The sequence below is a fragment of the Haliotis rufescens genome, unplaced genomic scaffold (assembly GCF_023055435.1).
Source record: "Haliotis rufescens isolate VD_foot unplaced genomic scaffold, xgHalRufe1.0.p SCAF_8, whole genome shotgun sequence".
NCBI lineage: Eukaryota > Metazoa > Mollusca > Gastropoda > Lepetellida > Haliotidae > Haliotis > Haliotis rufescens.
In genome coordinates this window covers 43,207,746-43,232,141 of record NW_025964372.1, presented here as the reverse complement: position 1 = coordinate 43,232,141, position 24,396 = coordinate 43,207,746, and the positions used below count along the sequence as shown (strand labels likewise).

Genomic DNA, 24,396 nt, shown 5'->3' with positions numbered 1-24,396 from the left:
CACATCAGCAACCTTTGATCTTGGTTTCGAATCCCGGTTTGCCCCGATTATGTTTCTAGGTCTGTCAGCACTATACCTGTGCTCATGGGTTTCACTAAAGTGGTAAACGTCTGAGACCTGCATCACTTCAGGCTTTCCTGCCATGCTACTACCACAAAGTTTGTTTATTGTTGAATGCTGCACTCAGCAATATTCCAGCTATAGGACAACGGTCTGTAAAATAATCAAGTCTGCATAAGACAATCCACTGATTGACATCAAGAGCATTGATCAACACAATTGGGATACAATGATATGCAGCAACCAAGCTAGTGAGCCTGACAACCCGATCGCCTCTTACGACAAGAATTGTCGCCTTTTACAAATTACCACAAAGAGACTTTGTAGCTGATGTATAGGTTTCATTGTTTAGCTGATTGTGTCCTCATAACCTTTGTTGCCTGATCATGTTTGTTGCCAATCATTGATGTTGCTGTTCACTGCTGTGGCTATCAACACTTGGTTTGTCCTCTCAGCTTTCATTATATACAGGCAGTGATTATACAGCCGCACACTTGCTCATGTTCGGTCTTTAACACAAATACAATCATGCAGGAACATATTTCTGATTCCAGTGTTATCTAAATATTCATGCGCACTCAATATAGAGGTTAGGCGTGCGGCAGAGATTATGAGTGCTGGACACAGCGGCTTCGAGTCCATTGTATTAAAGTGTACATGGAGTATTCAAGAATATATTTTACTGAAATTTGGCATTAAAGGGGGAACTGTTTCAAGCCCATTTCAAATGTAAATCTAGATGTTGTAAGTAATATAACCCCGCAAGATTCCAGCTATATGAAGACGGCCTGTAAATAATTGAGTCTGGAGAGTCTGGAGCAAGACAATCAGTGATTGATCATAGGCGGATACAGAGGATCCTTTTGAGTGAGTGAGTGAGTTGGGTTTAACCCCGCTTTTAACAGTATTCCAGTTATATCACGGCGTGTCAGCTTCATGTGGGAGAAAAGCTTGAAGCGATGCAGGTCTAAGACGTTTACCACTTCGGTGAAACCCACGAGCACGGGTATGGTGCTGACAAACCTAGAAACATAATCGGGGCAAACCGGGATTCGAAACCATAATCATAGGTTTGGATCCTTTTGAAAACCAAATGTTTGTTGTAGACAATCTCCCCACTGGAAGAGGATTTTGATATTTTGGACCCCTCAGTTTTAAAATGCTGGAACCGCCTATAATGATATTGTGAGCAGGATCGTTGATGTAGGATGACATGCAATCGACCAAGTCACGGGTCTGACCATCCATTCCATTTGGTCGCCTCTAACGACCAGCATAGGTAGCAATGACCAATTCCGACCCAGAATCCAGACAGAGGTCGAAACTTATACACAACTCCTTTGTGTAGATGCCATTGTCCTCATAAATGACAGGGGGGGATATTGTGATATTAATGAGATGGAATCCCCCATGACAACGCATAGCATCCAAATAAGACGCACACACACACTGGATGCTTGTGTTGATTTTATTTTTGTATTATTTACAAAATATTCACAATATAATACATTGGATTGTGTCACAAATAAGAAGCACTTTTTGACAACAGGTCCAATATTTTTGCAAAGCCTATATGTTTCATAGATATTCAGAGAAGGTACAGTGAAAACTCCTGAACTCAACCACCAAACAGTGAGAGAGTGAGTATAGTTCTATGCTGCTTTTAGCAATATTCCAGCAATAGCATGGTGGGAATACCAGAAATGAGCTTCACACATTGTACCCAAGACTAACATTTAGTCTATGAAATCTTATGTTACACAATATCCTTCTTGACCCTAAAAATAAAATTCCCTATACTGATTTCATGTGGAACAGAGCAAGCTAGAGCTGGCCAGACTTGCTTTTGTATGCATTTCTAGATTAATCTTTTTTTTCATAAAATAAATGTATTCCACAGTCATTGTGCAGGACTACTTGTACCCATGAAGCAGACAATACATGTATAACCTAATCTCCATACTTGACAACTGACATTGTGTTGAACAAACAAGTTCATTGTGTGCTCAGTTGTGTTTGTTGGTATTCTTGGTGTGAAAAGAATAAAAACTGTTTGTCCCTCATCACTTAACTTTTCAATAAAAGAATCTAAACATGTCACACCACCGTCATTTTTGGAGAATAAAGTGACTGAGAAACTGCAGAACTACTATCATATCACAGATACAACTCGGACGGAATGTTATAGTAATATGTTATAATAAAATTATTGAAATATCTTTTTCTCACAGGATGAATATGATGTACAAGTGAGTGAGTAGCTACATGCCACTCTCTGCAATATTTCAGACACACCACAGCGAAGGCACAAGACACGGGACTCGCACACTGTACTATGTGAGCAATCTGGGGTGGCAATCAAACACTTTACCCACTATGCTAACCCTACCCAGAACAAAAACTCTCAAGATTCACAAAATATGTGTTTGTTGTGTCTCCAGCTATCTGCTTGCTGAAAGAATAATGTCTCCTTAACTTCACAAGTTTTGCATTATAATATATCATGACCATAATATATATTTGCATCTTATCCGAACGATGTGTTACAACCCTTATCTTGAGTGAGTGAGTGAGTAGGGTTTTACACAACTTGTTGCAACATTCCAGCCACATCATGTCTGTGGACACCAGAAATCAGATTCAGGCTTTGTATCCATTTGGGAACAGAACCTGGTCTTAGATGTGTGGAGCCAATGGTTCTACTACTAGGCTACCCCACTGCCCCTATTCTTGACAATGTACAAGTAGTGAATGGTTAGGCCATGATGAGACTTGTCTCCTTGTTCAAGTTAGTCTTCCTCCTCCTCGTCTTCCGATTCATCTCCCTCCTCCAGCACCGCCGCCGTCAGTGACCGCAGGTCCTCTAGCACTGATGTAATGGGCTCTCCTGCAATGTGAAGTCGAGAGATTACTTCACAACTTCCACATCATACAGTATTTATTTAACTCATCTCCTCTTCCTCTCCATCCTCAATTATCCAGTGTTATGTCTTCGTTATAATATATACTACTCAAAAGAAGTTAAAGAACACACAATTCTTTCATATAAACAATACTTAATCTGTCATCTGTAGTAATATGAGAAAATAGGGCGGTCCTTAACTTTTTTTTTAGTAGTATATAATACTCTGGAGCCATTTACCACCATGGTGAGTGAGTGAGTATGGTTTTACGCCGCTTTTAGCAATATTCCAGCAATATCACGGCAGGGGACACCAGAAATGGGCTTCACACATTGTACCCATGTCGGGAATCGAACCCGGGTCTTCGGCATGACAAGTGAACGCTTTAACCAGTAGGCTACCCGACCGCTCCTTACCACCATGGAATCATTTAAGTCAAACTCAAATGACACAATGCAATAAACAAGTGCCTGTCACTCCAAGGTAAGAGAAACTGTCAAGGAAGTTACCGGTACTGAGAAGAGGCTTGGCATGGAAGTGATTGGCAATGTGCTATGTATTGATCATGACAGAACAGAGAGACAATACACTAGATAATCGAGGATACTTACCCACATTCCCTGACCTTCCAACAGTGTTTTCCATACAACTATTACATATGCTATACCACGCAAGCTTTGATAGGGTCATCAGATACTTCCTATTTAAATATAGACTTAAATATAGACTTGACATAATATGAGAATCGTTTTTTTGTAAAATGCAAAGATAAAAATATCTCTTTCAAAAGTTGAGTAGCATATATTGACTCATTGTTCATTGAATGTGTTGCCAATTTTCAGTGCAGTCTATGTCAAAACCTTTTGAGACAACCAGCCTGAAACATGGCTCTTCGTATCCTTTTCAGAAGACTTTAATGTTATGATATGGACTATTATTAACTGAGCTAGACTTTTATGAGACTCAGGCTTCAGACTAGTGGCTAAAGTCGCAGACTGTCAGTGTGAATGATTAATGACTCTTCAGTCTTACAGTTGAAGATATTATTTGCCTTATTTTAGTGTAATCAGTATATAACCCACCTTTACTGTTGGCTGTGGGCTGAGTCTGTACCTCCTCACACTGGAGAGTGACGGGTTCCCCACGATCACATCGCACTTTGCTCAGCAGCCCCTCCTGGCGCAGAGTGGCCTGCAAACAGGGAGAATACAACTGAAGTAACAGAAGCAAACAGCTGAAGTAACAGAAGCACACAACTGAAGTAACAGGATACAGCTGAAGTAACAGAAGTACACAGCTGAAGTAACAGAAGCATACAGCTGAAGTAACAGAAGCACACAGCTGAAGTAACAGAAGCACACAGCTGAAGTAACAGAGGCACATGGCTGAAGTAACAGAAGCACACAGCTGAAGTAACAGAAGCACACAGCTGAAGTAACAGGATACAGCTGAAGTAACAGAGGCACACGGCTGAAGTAACAGAAGCACACAGCTGAAGTAACAGAGGCACACGGCTGAAGTAACAGAAGCACACAGCTGAAGTAACAGAAGCACACAGCTGAAGTAACAGAAGCACACAGCTGAAGTAACAGAAGCATACAGCTGAAGTAACAGGAGCATTAACAGAAGCATACAGCTGAAGTAACAGAAGCATACAGCTGAAGTAACAGGAGCATTAACAGAAGCATACAGCTGAAGTAACAGGAGCATACAGCTGAAGTAACAGGAGAATACAGCTGAAGTACCAGAAGCACACAGCTGAAGTAACAGAGGCATACAGCTGAAGTAACAGAAGCATATAGCTGAAGTAACAGAAGCATACAGCTGAAGTAACAGATGCACACAGCTGAAGTAACAGAAGCATACAGCTGAAGCAACAGAAGCATACAGCTGAAGCAACAGAAGCATACAGCTGAAGTAACAGAAGCATACAGCTGAAGTAACAGAAGCACACAGCTGAAGCAACATAAGCATATAGCTGAAGTAACAGAAGCGTACAGCTGAAGTAACAGAAGCATACAGCTGAAGCAACAGAAGCACACAGCTGAAGTAACAGAAGCATACAGCTGAAGTAACAGAAGCATACAGCTGAAGTAACAGGAGCATACAGCTGAAGTAACAGAAGCATACAGCTGAAGTAACAGAAGCATACAGCTGAAGCAACAGAAGCATACAGCTGAAGTAACAGAAGCACACAGCTGAAGTAACAGAAGTACACAGCTGAAGTAACAGAAGCACACAGCTGAAGTAACAGAAGCATACAGCTGAAGTAACAGAAGCATACAGCTGAAGCAACAGAAGCACACAGCTGAAGTAACAGAAGCACACAGCTGAAGCAACAGAAGCATACAGCTGAAGTAACAGAAGCACACAGCTGAAGTAACAGAAGCATACAGCTGAAGCAACAGAAGCATACAGCTGAAGCAACAGAAGCATACAGCTGAACTAACAGAAGCACACAGCTGAAGTAACAGAAGCACACAGCTGAAGTAACAGAAGTACACAGCTGAAGTAACAGAAGCATACAGCTGAAGTAACAAAAGCATACAGCTGAAGTAACAAAAGCATACAGCTGAAGTAACAGAAGTACACAGCTGAAGTAACAGAAGCATACAGCTGAAGTAACAGAACCACACAGCTGAAGTAACAGAACCACACAGCTGAAGTAACAGAACAACACAGCTGAAGTAACACAAGCATACAGCTGAAGTAACACAAGCATACAGCTGAAGTGACACAAGCATACAGCTGACAACACACATTACCATCATCATGTTTCTCTCTTTCTCCACCAGGATGAGCTGCTGCTGTAGTTTATCCACCTGACGCTTGAAGTGTTCCTCCACTGTCTGCATCTCCTCTCTCAGTCTCTCCCTCTCTCGGCCGCTCTGTCTCTCCAGCTGACGCACAGACACAACTGTAACACACGAGGGTAGCTCACTTACTTCCCTTGAACTGACAGGGGAAGATGTCAAGGGCCTGTCATTTATTTTCAAAGCAGATCCCGAATTGAAAAAAGGGGCTTGCAGACCATACCACAGTTTTCCTAGACACAGATCCCAGAGCATACGAAATATTCTGTATACTCGTATATTCTGTGAAACAATCACACCCATTCAAGGATTGTAGTTGTATTTGTTGACGTTCATCAGCTGATGAAGACAGTGCCTCACGTGAGCAAATTCCATGATGTACGAAGCGCTTCATGGTAAATTTGCTCACGTGAGGCACTGTCTTCATCAGCTGATGAACGTCAACAAATACAACTTCAATCCTTACATTGACAGACACATAAATCATGACAAAACGATCCATTAAACATCAAACTTTAATAATTGAAAGCGAACTATATCAACACGGAGAGTTGTGACATCGTGAAGTCATCCGTCCCAAACATTCATCGGGAAATGAATGACATGTCAGCTTGGTAGTGTTCATCTAGGCGAGGTCACCCGCTACTGTCAATATTCGATACTGATGCCTTTCTCATCCACAATCATCCCCCTCTTCAGCAGACTTATTTTAGAGACTTGACTGTTCCTTTTTAGAATTATTATTTTATTTAACCTCCTACAAAACTTTATTTCAAGGACTGTATATTAGACTAACTCTATAAAAAGCCACATTGTAAACTAAAACACATGATGACTGAACCGCAAATGTTTGTGTGTTAAGGTAGGTGGGTGGGTCGGAAGGAAGGAGTGTATCAAACTACAAGTAAGGACTACCCAGGACCCCATTCATAGTCATACTGTAAATCTTGAAATTAACGCAAGCATGAATTAAATGCGAAAAATGCGAGTGGTCTTTGCTTGCATTTTTAAACATCGCATTAATATCAACAATAAGACATTTTGGATAGCAAAAATACCAACTTAGACATACGCTGATGTATTCCACACCACTGTTTATTGAGCAGCACTTGTATATAAAGTATATAAACAATATCATCCAAACACTAATTACGTCCTGTGAATTGTCACTGCTGGGGTGAAGATAAGAGTTCTACTCACTTATGTCAATACTGATCACACCTGCAAGTCCAGACAGACATCACCCTTTGTTCTTTGCGACTGCGTCAAAGGCCGACATGAGCCAGCGCGCATGTATTGTTTTTGCGGAAATACTTTACTCAGCGCTAATAAGCGGTGCTATTTGGTGTGTGATTGGATTAATGTAAGGTTGGATTAAGGTGAGGATTCTAAACCTGACTGAGGACATCCTTAGATAGAAATCCACTGATGCTTGAGAGGAGGGGGTGTCGCATTCATAGTGAGTCGCATTTTTGGCTAGGGTCCAGTGGTCGCATTCTTTTGGAGACGCAATAATTTCACGATTTACAGTTTATACTTCTCAAGAGACGTTAACAAACACCCGATTCTTTCATATGCCATGGCATGACTGATTAACAAATGAAAGAATTGGGTGTTGCTTAACTTCTTTTGAGTAGTATATGAGCAAAAGCATATATACTTTAACATTGGTTTACAACAAGACATGATGAGCTGTCACTGTGAAACTCAAACTTGTCATGCTTGGATCAGTGTCATGCCAGTTATCTGATAAACTATTTGCGCACAGCTGGAATGTGGAGAATCATTGACAGAAACAATATGAAGTGCTACAGGTTGTCGTGTCAGCAATCCATCGATGTGTTTATTTCTTCTATGAGATATCCACATTAAGAACAACCTCTTTTAGGATGTTAGTAAAAAGAACACGCTTTAAAAATATTTACCTGTATTTATATCTTAAATGATTTAAATAATCTCACAATTTTCATGTCAATTATCTGTACCTTTTCTCCCATTACTGATTGTCATACCTCTCCCACTTTTGAAAGCGATTGTTCAGCCATTCCGTTTATCTAGGTTGCCCAGCTACATCTAGGGGGAACAACTCACCAGACACTTCCCTCTCAAAAATAACGTCGTCCAATTTACGATATCACCAAGTCGTATGTTCAAATCTCCAGAAATTAGGTCATGATAGAACAATGTTTTATCATATAATAAACCATGCTTCGTCATTGTTTTTCGTGATTTATCACGTAAATATCTATGTTTGCTGATAATGATGCACTCAGCAACATTCCAGCTATATGATGGCAGTCTGTAAATGATCCAGTCAGTGTCAGACAATCCAGTGATTGACATTGTGAGCAGCGATCCACGTCATCAGGGTACGCTGCCAAGCATCAACCAAGTTGAGCCTAACCATCCAATCCACTTTGTTGCCTCTCACAACCAGCCAAGGCTGCTCGGGACTTATTCCATATATCCACAATCAAGTCTTGTCAAGACCAGCTGTAGTTCACTCACCAGCCTTGGTGTGCTCCCTGCGAGCCTCGTTCAACTTGCGGTCCATCTCTGCCAGCTGCTCAGCGTATTCGTCTCGGTCTTGTTTCCTCTGTTCTTCCAGAGCTGCAGCATATAATGGATAAAAGTGTGCAACCGGTTCAGACCCATGAGAAGGTTCCAGTTTCTGCATAAATTGGAAGAGGGTCCTCTTGGCCCACTGGCAATGTCAAATGCAATGTTGAGGAAAACTAACTGTTTCAGTCATCTAGTCCTAATAATGATAACATATAGCAAAACCCTTAATAATGGCAAATTTCTACTTGTTCTTATGATACCTGAAATATTGGACAGTTAGGACTACAGGACGAGTGCCAAATCCTAACGCTGTGGATGTACCTGTCTGTGTGGCAAACTCCTGTTTTGCCAGTTCAGATCTCAACACGTCTGCCCTGTCCTTGACGTCGTCTAGCTCCATCTGCGTCTGCTCCAGTTTCTCGCTCAGACTGGCACATGTCTGCAGACACATCAACAAGACACTGGGTTTGTAGACTAAAGCCAAACGTACATTCTTGTCAAAGACAAGCACAGATGCAGCTGTTTGGAAAAGAAGGCTTCATTTTGTGTCATTCATGTTCAGTAATCGTGTAATTTTGACAAATGAGTCATAATGTTGTCACATGTTTGAACCTCACATGTGTATCCTCGAGCCAAAGGGCATGGACGCACAAGGCAAACCTGGGACTCAAAACATCAGCAAAGATCCAATTTAGTCGCCTCTTACTGTCAGCGATAGGTGCTGGGGGACATATACAAGTCCCCAGGGGGTTGAAAATGTGTCTTTGACTCATTGACTTCAATATATTCATCCACATTTTCTGCCTTTTTTGCCTTTACAGACATTTCAGCTGGTATGGTTGTGGTGATATATTAAGAACACCTTCCATTGTTGGCTGTGATTCTTTCCACAGGCAAGTTGCTAAACATGGCTCATACACAGTTTCAGCCTTTTTAGGACCTTTTTAAGTCCTATCAAAGCAATGATCTACCTTTCAAGGCTTAATGTTATAAAACAGATTTATTAGGACATTCTTACCATCTTTCACTGTCAGAAAGGCTCGATTTGCCGTAAAAAGCAACTATGCTTGTCGTAAGAGGCGACTAACGGGAACGGGTGGTCAGACTCGCTGACATGGTTGATGCATGTCATCGATCCCAATTGTGTGGATCGATGTACATGTCAATCACTGGATTGTCTGGTCCAGACTAGATTATTTACAGACTGCCATCATATAGCTGGAATATTGCTGAATGAGGCGTTAAACAACAAACAAACAAACCATTCAAAGGTAAAACATGAGTGCTTCAACATTATTTATCAAATGCGTATAAACAGACCAATCTTTTGCTACATGATATAATATCATGACACATTATTGAAGAAAACGTTATTGTAATATATCTTAGTGATATCCGAGTTAACCAAATTCAAGGCAGATTCAAATTCAAGGCAGATTCATATTCAAGGCAGATTCATATTCTTCAAGTTAGATTCAAATTCAAGGCCTATTCCATGCTGGACTGCTACATTTAAGGCAACAGTAGGCTAGTTCTGTATTAAAATATTTCAAATGCTGGTTCGTCTTCCTGAATACTGCCCTAGATGTAAGGAAGGGAACCAAGCCTTACTTGTGATTTCTGTTGAACGCTAACTTCCAGATCTTCAACTGTTTGCTTCAGGCTTGTGATCTCTCCCTCATCTGCAACAGAACACAATCATTTGGACAGTGGATTTAGGCAGTGGATTTTCATGTTAACTTCATGAATCTGGAGCACACATGGAGGTGAACTTAATTACCCATGCAAAACTTAACAACAAACACTCGGACACAGAATTGCTAAAGTTTCACGTTTGAGTGAGTGAGTGAGTATGGTTTTACGCCGCTTTTAGAAATATTCCAGCAATATCACGGCGGGGGACACCAGAAATGGGCTTCACACATTGTACCCATGTCGGGAATCGAACCCGGGTCTTCGGTGTGACGAGCGAACGCTTTAACCACTAGTCTACCCCACCACCCCTTCTGTTAGACCAGTGAGGGTGACACATGTAGTGAGAGTTGAAGCAGTCCTTACACTCCGCTCTCGCCATGTCCAGCTTGTGGGAGAGAAGCTCGGCGTCCTGCTGGATCTGGCTGGCGAGCAGGTTCCTCTCACCCAGGACTCTCTCCAGCTCCTGGCTCAGATGGCTGGTGTCAGCCCTGTCGGGGGAAGATACACTGAGAATCAGAAGCTAATTTTAGCTACAATCTCTTAATCACATCTTTAACTCCGCTTTGATACCTCTCTCCACAAAGATCTGACAACCCTCCATAGGTGGTTGCGTCTGCTGAACTTTGTATTCAGCAATCAGCAATCAGCATTAAGGCATTCAATTCTTGGTAGGAGCAAGTGAAGAATTTTTAGCAGAAAATTTTATTTCTGAACACAGACAGGCAGTCCTGAGCGGAAATGATAAAGGTCATGCTGTACATGTTGTTGACATTCTATACATCCTGTTCTTTCTGAGCACCATTGACACCAAAAAGGGAGTACTATCAAGGAAATATTTATGTTTAGTGTGGATTTTCTCTTGTTTCGAAACAAGGTGGTAATGAAAAGAAACTTAATCATGTTGTGGGTGGCTGTCAAGAATTTACTTACACAGAGATGTGCATGTGTGCATGTGCATGTGCATTTGCGTATGTGGCTGCTTGTACTAGTCCGGACTAAATGCTGGTCTTAAAGTGCTAGACCCCTGAGATACCATGCCACAGTTAACATTGATACCCCACTGAGACACATAATACTGAGTCCGAGTTGGACAGTCTTTATTCTATCCCCTTAATGCCAAGCACAGGGCAGGGTAACAACAAGTACCATCCTTTAACAGATATTCGTATGACCCTCAGGGTTCGAACCACTGACTTTCAGCTCTCCAGGCAGATGCTCTATCCACTACACCATGCTACAATACAGAGGAAGTCTCCAACTGAGAAAACATTCCCACCGTCAGTGATATTGAAGTGTTGCAGCCGTGTCACCCCTGAGTCTAGCCTACCTACCGAGGACTTGTCTCTGTCTCTGTCTCCTGGTCCACATCTTGGCTCTTGGCCTGTAACCGTAGCAACGCTTCCTTCCTTGCAAACTGACCTTGAAAATGTTAGACAAAACACACTGACATTATTACAGTTTTGGATCAACAACCTGTACTGAGATGCCATGGAAACACATTCTGATTATAGATGATTTAAGAGACTTACTCTTTACAATATTTTATCAATTTTAATTTTTGATCAACCAAAACCACTCAGATGTATACAAATTGGGGAGAATCTGGTATTCCAATCCTGAATCAGCGGATCATCACACACATAAGGGACACAACTCTGCAAATTTAAATTAGAGCCAAGTAGATTCCAATAGCTGTGGTCACTATGGCCTTGGACCCAGATTCATACTTCAAGCTCGACCCAAGAAGATCCGGGTTAGAATAGGTCTTCAGCAACCAATGCTTGTCGAAAAAGGTGACTGTGCTTGTTGTAAGAGACGACTAACGGGATCGGGTGGTCAGGCTCGCAGACTTAGTTGATGCATGTCATCATATCCCAATTGCGTAGATCAATGCTCATGATGTCAATCACTGGATTGTCTGGTCTAGACTCGATTATTTACAGACCGCCGTCATATAGTTGGAATATTGCTGAGTGCAGCGTTAAACAACAAACAACCACAACTTCAAGCTCATAGGGGCATGGCCAAAAGGTCACATGGTACTTGTGCTATGGCTTCCATGTGTACCATAGGCGCATCCAGATGGTACAAGGGGTCTGGACCACCCTCTTTTGAAAACCAAATGTGGTATGTAGTAAACAATCCCAAACCCCCAACCCCCACGGAGGGAGGATTTTGTTATTGAATGCCTCCCTTTTAAAAACGCTGGATCCACCCTTGTGTACCTTGCAGCATCTGGACCCTGTGTCCGGCAAAGCTGATCCTCTGTCCGTGTGTCTGGAGAATACCCATCATGTCCTGCAGTACCTTCAGCTTCTCCTCAAACTGACCACTCACGCTGGAATTGGAAAAAGGGGGACAACTCATACATGATGAAAGGGCATTGATGTTGCTAGAGACAAAAGGCATAAGGCTAAAAAAAATAGTATTGGTTCTCAGGCACCGCCTGCATCATCATAAACTTTGCTGAGTGTTTCATTTTTATTTCCATATTTTAAAAAATAAATAATCCTCAAATATTCCAAGTCCAACGGTAGTCAAATACTGTATTCCAGTATTTTAACTCCCAGGTTGATTGTAAACAACTGTTTATTAGGCTGCACAACTTTTTATTTGGTAACATACTAGTTTGAACAACAAACCAATTCTTTTATTTTTTTAAGCCTAATATGCATGATTTATTTTGATAGGACATTTTTCCATATCAAACCAAATCTGAATAAATCTTTTGGACATTTTGAAAGGTTTTTTTTACCGGTATGTTCATCTTGACTGTCAAAAAGAATTGCTCTTTGAAAACGTCTGCTCCAGTCTTTGATAAACATTTAGAAGTAGGAAGAACATGAAGACTGATAAGAAGAATAATAAAGAATAATAAAGAAGTTATCATTCATAAACATGTCATGTCTTCAAACCATCTGCTATTGACGCGCTTTGTCCCATATGCTTCCAAAAGAAAAATGAACTTGATAACAAATATTTCAGCTTATTGTCTCACAATTCTAACAAGCTGGAGACAATGTTTGTTTTGATTGTTGTTTAACGCCGCACTCAGCAATATTCCAGCTATATGACGGTGGTAAATAATCGAGTCTGGACCAGACAATCCAGTGATTGACATCATGAGCATTGATCTACGCAATTGGGAACAATGACATGCATCAACCCAGTCGGCGAGCCTGACCACCCGATCCCGTTAGTCGCCTCTTACGACAAGCATAGTCGCCTCTTACGACAAGCATAGTCGCCTTTTAGGACAAGCATGGGTTGCTGAAGACGTAGTCTACCCTGGATCTTCACGGATCAGCTGGAGACAATGAACTAGATCACTATGGAAGAATTGCAGCAGGCAGACACAGAACAATCCAATAATTTGAGAAAGTGTTTGGTACCTCTGTGCCAACTGTTGCAGACCCTCGGCACTGGTTCTGTTCTGAGATAGGTTGTCATCGAGACACAGTGCCACCTGCTGGGCTTGAGTTATCTCCTCTTGGTATCTCTATTTTAAGCGAAGACAGGAAACAGATCACATAAGTGAACGAGCACAGTAAGTTAAAACTGAAACTGGGAAAGACAAAATTTGGTTCAAAATTTATAAAAATCTGGGTAAATTTAAGATTTCATTCAATTCCAAAATGTAAAACTACCGGTAAACATTTAAGACTCTTCCTTTTTTACGGTTCCTGTTGTCATTGACATGTAAGTCAATAACATGAGTTATAACAAGAAAAACAGGAATTCTTAATTCCAATTTTGTTCTGACATTTGCTTCCCATCTGACCCAGATATCAGCCTCTCAGAAAGTCTTGATAAATCCCTGAATGGCAAGTCATACCACTACAGTCGCTGTGTGATAGGGGCCATGTGACTTGAACACTCAAACAGGAGACGTTCCACTACCTGACAGTTGTTCTGTTCCATCTGCAGCTGGGCGTTCTTCTCCATCAGTGAGTGAGTGAGCACCTCGACCCGACTCCCACTAGACACCAGCTGCTCCTCCAAGTGCTTCACCTGGTCAGTTAGTCAGGATTAATGTTACTTGATTTGTTTGTTTGTTTATTTGTTTGTTTGTTTGTTGTTTAACGCTGCACTCAGCAATATTCTAGCTATATAGCAACAACAGTCTGTAAATAATCGAGTCTGGACCAGACAATCCAGTGATTGACATCATCAGCATCAATCTTCACAATTGGGATACGATGACATGCATCAACCAAGTCAGCGAGCCCGACCACCCGATCCCGTTAGTCGCCTCTTATGGCAAGCACAGGTTGCTGAAGACCTATTCTCACATCACAGTATATTTGCTTTATATGGGAGGAAAGCCCAAAGAAATGTCTTAGAGAATGTTGTTGCAAACAGCAAATTTCCTGCAACAACCCAGCAGCCTTGAATGGATGAAGTCTGAACCAGACAAACCAGTGGTTGATATTATGAGCCCTGTCCCCCACATTTGGTGTATATTGCTCTCACTAGGGAAATACGAGACTTTAGACACTCGTGTCATACACATAGCATGACAGAAAACACTCATAAAATATCCTCTATCTATGATCGATGGGAAGAAGTAGTAACGATTATCAATATGAAATTGTTGTCTTTGATAATAACTTACATAAACTAATGTGATGAAATAAAGTTTAGATTTACCGAAACAGACTTGTTATTGTCAATCATGTCAATTGTCAAAGATGGATAGCAACGGCTTTTGTTATATCTCAAATGTCCACAAAGTAATCGATGCATATATGTGTCACTGCTCACCAGTGGCATGAAATGTGTTGATTTCTTTCGGGACTTTTGTGTATTTGCTTAAAGTTACTTCTCAAATATTTATCAACAATTGCTTGATATTAAGTAAGTGATTATCGATCTCTATGATCTATATTGATAGCCAGCCTTTGGTGTATATTGAAAGCCTGACCAGCTGATATTACTGGGGATCAGCTCTAACCAATAATCTAACCAAGTGATGTAGGTGGACATTTAAAACTTCATTGAAACCCATCACCATACAGTAAAGGTTGACACAGTTGTGGAATAATAGAAACTGCATTAAAGTTGCTTATTCAGAGTCTTGTCAGCTTTGTTAGTGAGTGAGTCAGTGAGTTTGGTTTTACTCTGCTTTTAGCAATCCACCCTTCAAAATATTTTAACTTTGTGTGTTAGCTTCATGGATCTTTTGACCAGACCCATAGCTAGCAAGTATCAACCACCCGAAATCTCCCACCTCCCTACCACACTCTCACCTTCTCTCTCCAGTTCTGTTCATTCTTCTTCGCTACAATATCAGCAGATTTCTGCTGAACCAAAAGTGCGAAAACTTTGTCCCGCCACCTAGAACACAGACACACCTGAGGTCAAAACAAGGGCACATACAGCCTTAAGACATAGGCGAAATAATGGGGGTGCACTAGTACTGTGAAAATAACAGAAATAACCCGGAAAACAATTGTTAGCCCGAAATTAGACAATTGCTACCCAACAGGAGAAAGGGGACCTTATGGGTAAGAGTATACATTTGTGCTGTGTCATCATTAAGAAAGATGTTTGATGTCGACTTACTTCCGTAAATATCGCAATGTGTGCGGACTGTACAAAAATACTAGATATCCAAGATATTTTTTATATTTGTATACTTATCCTACATTACTTAATTCTTATTTTTCTCCCCTTAGTTCGTAATGTAATAAAATCATTATTTCAGCATACATGTCAAGGTTAAATTAATCTGACATCATATCTAAAACCTGCAGTTATTACATAAACGGGGGCACGGGTGGCCCAGTCGTCTAAGGCGCCGCGATTTGCTGTGCAGAGTTGCGTCCCTTGGACACGCCAGAAACCTATGATTGTGAGTTCGTATCCCGGTTCACCCCGATTATGTTTCTAGGTTTGTCAGCACCATACCCGTGCTCGTGGGTTTCACAGAAGTGGTGAACGTCTAAGACCTTTCGGCTTGCCTCCGACATTAAGCTGACACGCCATGATATAACTGGAATAATGTTAAAAGCGGCGTTACACCCAACTCACTCACTCATTATTAATATTACATTAACAGTTATGAGTCTGAAAATGGGACTTTGCAGAAAATGAGTCCAAATATTTAATGCCATGTATCTCTGTAATAAATATGAACTGACACTTGTGATTTGTATTTTTGTGTTCCTAAGATACTGTAGTTTTAAAATATAACGAGAAGTCAATATGAGATTTTTCACCCATAAGGTCACAATTGTTGTTTTTGTTCAAACATTCCCATATGATTCAGTTATAGCATTTAAATACGTCAACATAGGTATACTTCAAAAAGGGGCGTGGAGCTGCATATCCATGCACCAACCTCAGGATCATAAACATAACGAAACATGCAAAACAAAACGTAAGTCCACGTCAGTATATTCCTACCTGGTCAGGAGCAAAGCTTCCTGCTTACTACTGGAAATATTCTCACACTTGGCCTGCAAGATAAATGTACACCACCTAAAACTCACACTATTCACAATCACAAAATTCTAGAGTTATTTATATGAACTACCGTATTCGACATAATAAGTGCCCAGGGCGCTCTCAAATTTTGAAATAGGGGCTCTTATCAGAATATTATTTTGGTGGAAAAAACAGAGTTGAAAGATTGTAAATTTCGTGGTTTATGCTGACAGCCTGAAATGTTTATATACGACAGATATATTTTTCCAGAGTTTAATTGCCCATAATTAAGGGTGCATCTAACAAACGAGTGCGTATTATACACGAATAAATAAGTCTTGTGTACATTGATCAATCGGAAAGGGTGCTTATTGGGATTGTTCACTAGCCAATATATTACTATTATTAGCAAATATCGCCATGGGCGCTTATTAGAACAGAGCGATTATTACGTCGAATACGGTATTATATCAGATGAGGTTACGGACTGAACCAAACTTCACTAAAGATGCCTCTAAAGTGAACAAGTACCACATGCCATGACAGATAAATTACAGTAATATGAAATAATTGGGTGTTCTTTAACTTCTTTTGCGTACAGTGTCTCAATCTGTTCACACCTTCAACCAATTAGAATTTTGTTTGTTTGTTGTGTAACGTTGCATTCAGCAATATTCCAGCTCTATACTGGCAGCCTGTGAATAATTAAGTCTCAACCAGACAAACCAGTGATTAGTATTATGAGCAACGATCGACACTGACAGAGTATTATCAACGAAGTGACACAGCCTGTGAACCAATTCTAACCCGGAATCCCCACTGTGGACCAATTCTGACCTAGAATCTCCACTGGGAACCAATTCTAATCTGCAATCGTGACTGCGGACCAAATCTCATTTGGAATCCCAAATGGAGATTAATTCTAACTTGGAATCCCAACAGGGACCAATTCTAACCTGAAATTCCCACTGGCGACCAATTCTAACCTAGAATCTCCACTTGGAACCAATTCTAATCTGCAATCCTGACTGGGGACCAATTCAAACTTGGAATCCCGACTGGAGATTAATTCTAACTTGGATTCCCGACTGGGTACCAATTTCTAACCAAGAATCCCCACTGGGGACCAATTCTAACCCGGAATCCCCAGTGGAAACCAATTCTAACCAGGAATCCACACAGGAGACCAGTTCTAACCAGGAATCCACACTGTAGACCATTTCTAACCTGGAATTCCCACTGGGGAATACTACATGCATCAATACCACACAAGGATATTGGTCAGTAAGCATGAGAAAAACAGCAAGAAAAACACATTGTTGTTGAAAATGATTGCCATGATATATACAGACATCTCTAACTGTTTTGTATTTATTGTTTACATTGATTACAATTAAAGCTATATTGTTTGTTACACATATTCTGGAGCTACTGACAAGTTCATATTGACATACCTTGGACAGCTCTGCTTCCTGTACATTGAGAATCTCGGACATTGACTTGAGTCGGATGTTGACCAGCTCCATGTTGGATTCTAGATTGTCCTTCTCAGCAGCGTAAATCTGAAACACCACCGAAAACATCATGATGCTGAGAACATACAACCTTATCATGAAACTGAGAACATGGCAACAACAGCCTTGACATGACACTGAGAACATGGAAACAACGGCCTTGACATGACACTGACAACATGGAAACAACAGTCTTGACATGGCACTGAGAACATGGAAACAACAGCCTTGACATGACACTGACAACATGGAAACAACAACCTTGACATGACACTGATAACATGGAAACAACAGCCTTGACATGACACTGATAACATGGAAACAACAGCCTTGACATGACACTGACAACATGGAAACAACAACCTTGACATGGCACTGAGAACATGGAAACAACAGCCTTGACATGACACTGATAACATGGAAACAACAGCCTTGACATGACACTGAGAACATGGAAACAACAGCCTTGACATGACACTGAGAACATGGAAACAACAGCCTTGAGATGACACTGAGAACATGGAAACAACAGCCTTGACATGACACTGAGAACATGGAAACAACAGCCTTGACATGACACTGAGAACATGGAAACAACAGTCTTGACAAGAGGATTCAAACAATTGATGCATGACTTTTGAGTGGGTTTAACACCACGTGAAGTATTTCAGTCATATCATAGTTTGTCAGGTAATGACAATTTAGTTAACCCACAAGCACAGGTTCAGTGTTGAAAACCTAGGTAAAAATCTGAGCACACCTGGATTTAGAAACCCATGACCAACTGATCCTGGCATTGAAAAGGGTTGCAACTCTGCAAAGCAAATTGCTTCACCACAACACCATCAACCAGTGAGTCGAGCTTGGTTTGATGGACTGACCTTGATTCTGTTATTGAGCGTCTCCCTCTCTCTCCTCCACACCTCTGCTGGCTGGTACGTCTTCTCTGTCTCCCCGATGTAGGTCTTCAGTTGCAAGATTTGCTGATTCTGATTGTCAGCAAGCATAGACTTTGATCTGGAGACCAAAAGCATCATCATGTTTACATCATCATCATCATCATTAATAACAACATTTTCATCATCACTCTGATGTGTCTCAGGAGAATGACACTGAAGAATTCTGACAAATGGTATATTTACAGGACAAGTCGTCCATCATGTAACATAGATGCTGTCCTTAAGTTAACACATCAATTCTGTTTCATTGGAATTAATCTCCACACTAACCTCACCTCCACATGCACCTTGAGCTGAGCTATGGTTGCAGAAGAAAGACTCAATGACTCAATCTTACCTGATCTCTGCCTGGAGGTAAAAGACTCAATCTCTCTACACTAACCTGATCTCTGCCTAGAGGTAAAAGCCTCAATCTCTCCACACTAACCTGATCTCTTCCTAGAGGTAAAAGACTCAATCTCTCCACACTAACCTGATCTCTGCCTAGAGGTAAAAGACTCAATCTCTCTACACTAACCTGATGTCTGCCTAGAGGTAAAAGACTCAATCTCTCCACACTAACCTGATCTCTGCCTAGAGGTAAAAGACTCAATCTCTCCACACTAACCTGATCTTTGCCTAGAGGTAAAAGACTCAATCTCTCCACACTAACCTGACTTCTGCCTCAAGCTGAGCGATGGTGGCAGCAGATTCTGATCTGAGAGATTCAATCTCGGTCTCCAGACCACGCAGGCGAGCCACGTACTGCGACTTTGTTTCGGCTAGCTCCCTGGTGGTGTTGTCCAGTGCAGAGTTGATGTCGTCCACCTCCTTCTGATGCTGATGACTCAGTCGGTCCACCTGGGGATCAGTATGGTACACTCTAGATTGGTGGGTGGTCAGATCAAAGGCAGTATATATATATATGTGTTGTTTAATGCTGCACTACGCAATATTACAGCTATATGGTAGCGGACTGTAAATATTCAAAACAAAGATACAATCTAGTGATCGATATTGTGAGCAACGATCCATGTCGTCAGGTTATGATGACATGCAATCAACCAGGTCACCGAGTCCCTAAACCTAATGTTAATGGTTGAAAATTTGGGGGGTCTCTTGATAGGGGTGAAAGATACAGCAAGGTACGATATGATACCTATCACGATACATGGATCACAATATGATACATATGGTGATGTGCATATTTACATCAAATCGAGTGGAAACTTCTTAATAAACATTTCAAAGCAGGTTCAAAAGGAAAAGCTAGCTGTAGACACATATTTGTAGAGGCTATTTTTAATAGTGAACTTGAAACGCTAATTACAACACATCTTGTGATATTTGACTGACAGAAATGCTTACGGTCATTAAACGTGTTAAATGAGTAGGAAGCATTATATTTCAGCAAGTGTTTTGTCTGTATGTATCAATTCAGAAAAAAACATATCACGTTGCAACAATTTATCGTTTCACCCTTATCTCTAGATGCAAATACTGTAGGAGCAAACCTCAGGGACCCCAGTGCCCACTTGCACAAAGCAATCTAGGCGCTAAGATGATCGTAACTCCAATACTTTAACATAAGCTTACGATAGTCTTAGCGCTAAGATTGCTTTGTGCAAGTCGGCCCAGGACCCTTAAGTTCAAAAACTGCAAGATAATGGACACTTTTATCACAATTGGCTTGCTAAATGGGCTGCAAAATGGACTGTCCACTTACTATCACTGAGTGATATAACAATAGTTTAGTTTTGCTCATCTTCCTGTGGCAAGGGATTTAACTGACAATAGAAGTCCAGTTTAGTTACCACCCTTGCCGAACTAGGCTGGAATTTCGTGGCTCGATAGTAGCACACGAGTGGCTATTAAGAGTTATGTCCCTTCAAGTCCCTCCTATTGACCAATCAGATTGCACCTATCATATTACCTTCATTTACTCAATACAAAATGGCAGCCTAGTTTGGCAAGGGTGGAAACTGGACTCTTATAATCAATTAGCTCCCTTGATCTAGCTACATTGATTTGCAATTATCAATGGTCCAATTGCAATACATTGATGACATATAAAGATATCAATAATCAACATCAATCTCTCTCAAAGATTGCCTTCTGACTTCAAAGAAAGAGTGAGTGAGTGAGTGAGTTGGGTTTAACGCTGCTTTTAACAGTATTTCAGTTATATCGCGGCGTGTCAGCTTAATGTGGGAGGAAAGCCCCAAGTGATGCAGGTCTCAGACGTTTACCACACGGGTAGGGTGCTGACAAACCTAGAAACATAAACCAGGTGAACCGAGATTCGAACCCACAATCATAGGTTTCTGGCATGCCCAAGGGATGCAACTCTGCACAGCGAATCACGGCGCCTTAGACGACTGGGCCACCCATGCCCCCTCAAAGAAAGAGAAAAGCCTAGTGACCTTGCCAGTTGGAATAACAAACTTGCAGCCCCATTTAATTAGAGTCAGTATGAGGAAGTACCTGTTGCTCATATCTCTCCTCACTCTCCCGCACAGCCATCTCCAGCCCGGACACCCGGTGATTGGCCTCCCGCTCCTGCAGCGCCATCTGTCTCTCCACGTCAGACATGTTCTCCTTGTGCTCATGCTGGAGAGATCGTATCTCACTCTTCAGGTTCTCAATCTCCCGGGACTGACGACTGATGAGTTCATCGGCATATTTAGTTTCTTCTTTTGATGACGGCTGGTGTACAATGTGAACCTTAGGTGCTTGTGTCTAAAATGATATAAATTATAATGATAATTGTCCATTTGTATGGCACTTTTACATGCTCGATATCACGCTCAAACCATACAGAGAATTATTACCCCGGTCATTGAATCAGTGTGTACTAGAATTTCATTCTCAGCTCCCTGGAGAGCATACAAGCTGCCTGTGGGGTCCTAGAAGGTTAAAAGTCACATTTCTGTAGCACATGTGGTGTGTCCTTGGGCAAGTGATTTTGTTCCAAATATGCTTCTCTTTGTCAAGTAGTGAATGGCTACCTGGTAGAATGAGATGGTAGTGTGACCTTCCTTCAAAAGGAAGCCTTGGTTGTATACTCCCCAGGGAGCTGAGAATGAAATTTGAGTGCACACTGATCCATTGGGGTAATATTGTAGTGCTTTGAGCATGTTTTGGGGTGTGCATTTGGCACATCATATACTGTAAACAGGGAATATTTTGCGACCATTTTATTATTGCGAGTTTTGCGAACGAGACTCAATCGCAAAAGTTAAAAAAGCAAAAATATGTATAAATAATACATACATACTTTATTCATTGCAACACGTCATCAAATGTTGAAATCATCAACCCGAACCACAAGTTACTCAATAAGTTAAAAACACGAATGCATGCAGAATGGTCACACAATACATCACAAATGACAGTGTAAACAGACCAATTAGTGTCTTCTTATATAGTTTGCATTCAAACTCACAGTCATGACACTGAGTTGAGTCAATTATCGTATTAGATAATTGGTCGCAATCCCTTCCGGTCAACTTTCCGGCCAACTCAGATTTACTAGCTTCGGAGAGAAGCTGTCTATTGTTTGGTAATCGAGGGGTCATCTCAACACGGCAACTCGCAAAAATATCTCGTCGCAGTATTGTCTTTGGTGTGGTATTCGCAATATTTTAACGGCGCAGAAATAAAGCTGTTTACAGTATGTATCCACATTATTATTATTATTGTAGTCTGTTTGACATTAAACTGTATCTTAGATAGGTCAATTGTGTTATAAGGAAAGAGACAGCTTACCTCTGGGACTACAGCAGATCTTTGCCTTTCAATTCTGTGACAAAAAATAAACAAATAATAAGCATTCAAAATTTCCAAAACAGTTTTTGCTTTTAATTCAAAGCTATCTTAGTCATGATTAACGATGGTGATAATTATATTAATTCACTTCTGCAAAGAAACCAGTCATTACCATATATAAACAAAACACAGGTCAATCAAGATAAAGTGAAAGAGGGATAGGATATTGGGCTAACACCTAAGAGTAATCTCTTTTTAATCAAGAGAAAGTGAGTTTGTTTTGAAGCCACTTTGAATAGTATTTCAGCGATATCATGGTTTGTCTACTTAAAGTGCAAGAAAAGCCCGAAATACAGCAGGTGTTAGATGTTTACTACTTTGGCATGCTGATCACCACACATGGTTTATACCTCAAGTTTTCAATTTCTTGTTTGAGTTTGTTGAACTCCTCCTTGGCACGGGCGACTTCTTGCCAAGGGTCTTCCTGGGTCTTCACGTTCTTCCTCTGGCTGCTGCTCTCGAACACACTGGGGGGCATCAACTCCAGGGGATTCATGTCTGTAGGGACAGTTAGCATCATGAACGTATGAGGGTATGAGTTAGCTATCTCATCTCTTTTAACAAAATAGTCTTATGCAATTTGAGGAAGATCCCTACATTTTTATGAAGTTTGGCAGAGAAAATGGCTACTGTGTATTTGCATAAAGGTAAACAATCAGTGCTCATCACTTGGTAAATGAGCACTTGTTATTTCTAATAGCGCCTGTGATCCATGGTAAAGTGTTTGCTAATTAGATTAACTCTTTAGCCTCGCTTAGCTTCTAGCTGGCAACTTGACCTCGATCCTGTGTGCGGCGCTAATTGAATCCGAAATATTCAAGTCTATATTGAAATACAATTTCTCAAGAACTGTCTAGAGAGATTGGCACTGAATACGGAATAGATCTAGGCCTAACATCCAAGGAAAATCAGCAAGTAAAACTATAAACAGTGAACATGGTGAAATCGCATAACGTTTCCTTGGGTATTATAGCAGTACGTCAATACAGATGTTATTGTGTTCGTCAGAGTTGCCCCGTGGAATGTTGTGAACGTCGTGAAATACAAACGATAAATGTTGTCATCACGAACTTATAAGCATGTCCAGTGCGCGCAAGCCTCAACATGTCAGTGACACAAACATGTCAAAAGTGTACATAATCAGGCATAAACTTCATGTGAAACAAACAATTAATCATAAAAGATAGATATGTTATCATTCTCGACGGTTGGATCGACCTAAAACATACTTGGTACATTTGGTTTGAAGAAATCACTCGGCTTATTCAAAAACGCCGCCATTGTTGTTTACATTTTAAAGGGCGACAACTCGTTCATAACTAACCCAATACTCCTTACTAAGCAGATTCTTGATAAAATGACTCTGTTAGGAGTTTTTAAATACACATAACCAGAAAGGGCTTCTTGTTATATAAATCTTTGAACGAGGCGAAACACACAAATGAACAGGTCTTCAATGCGCCAAATGCACACTCTAAAGCATGCTCAAAGCGGTACATTATTACCCAGGAAGAGTGTGCGCTCGATTTTCTATCTCAGCTCCCTGGGGAGTATGAAACCCGTGCTGCCTGTGAGGCTCTAGAAGGTAAACAGTCATCTTATCCTACCGGGTATCCATTCACTACTGGGTGAACATTCAGCATATACAAAAACA

At 40.9% G+C, this 24,396-nt stretch overlaps 1 protein-coding gene across 1 annotated transcript; it reads right to left on the bottom strand.

Annotated features, from left to right (window-relative positions):
• Positions 1 to 1,509: 1,509 nt before the first annotated feature.
• Positions 1,510 to 24,042, bottom strand: LOC124120244 (coiled-coil alpha-helical rod protein 1-like). Its single transcript, XM_048389464.1, has 20 exons — positions 23,972 to 24,042; positions 23,093 to 23,240; positions 22,683 to 22,716; positions 21,399 to 21,653; positions 19,588 to 19,775; positions 18,858 to 18,993; positions 17,917 to 18,024; positions 16,442 to 16,494; positions 15,283 to 15,370; positions 13,934 to 14,044; positions 13,426 to 13,532; positions 12,259 to 12,371; positions 11,365 to 11,452; positions 10,397 to 10,521; positions 9,950 to 10,020; positions 8,660 to 8,777; positions 8,285 to 8,386; positions 5,729 to 5,880; positions 4,046 to 4,154; positions 1,510 to 2,947 (listed from the first exon to the last, which is right to left on the bottom strand). The coding sequence occupies exons 1-20, from the start codon at positions 24,021 to 24,023 to the stop codon at positions 2,850 to 2,852; spliced, it is 2,256 nt and encodes a 751-aa protein (XP_048245421.1). The 5' UTR covers positions 24,024 to 24,042; the 3' UTR covers positions 1,510 to 2,849.
• Between the last annotated feature and the right edge of the window lie 354 nt (positions 24,043 to 24,396).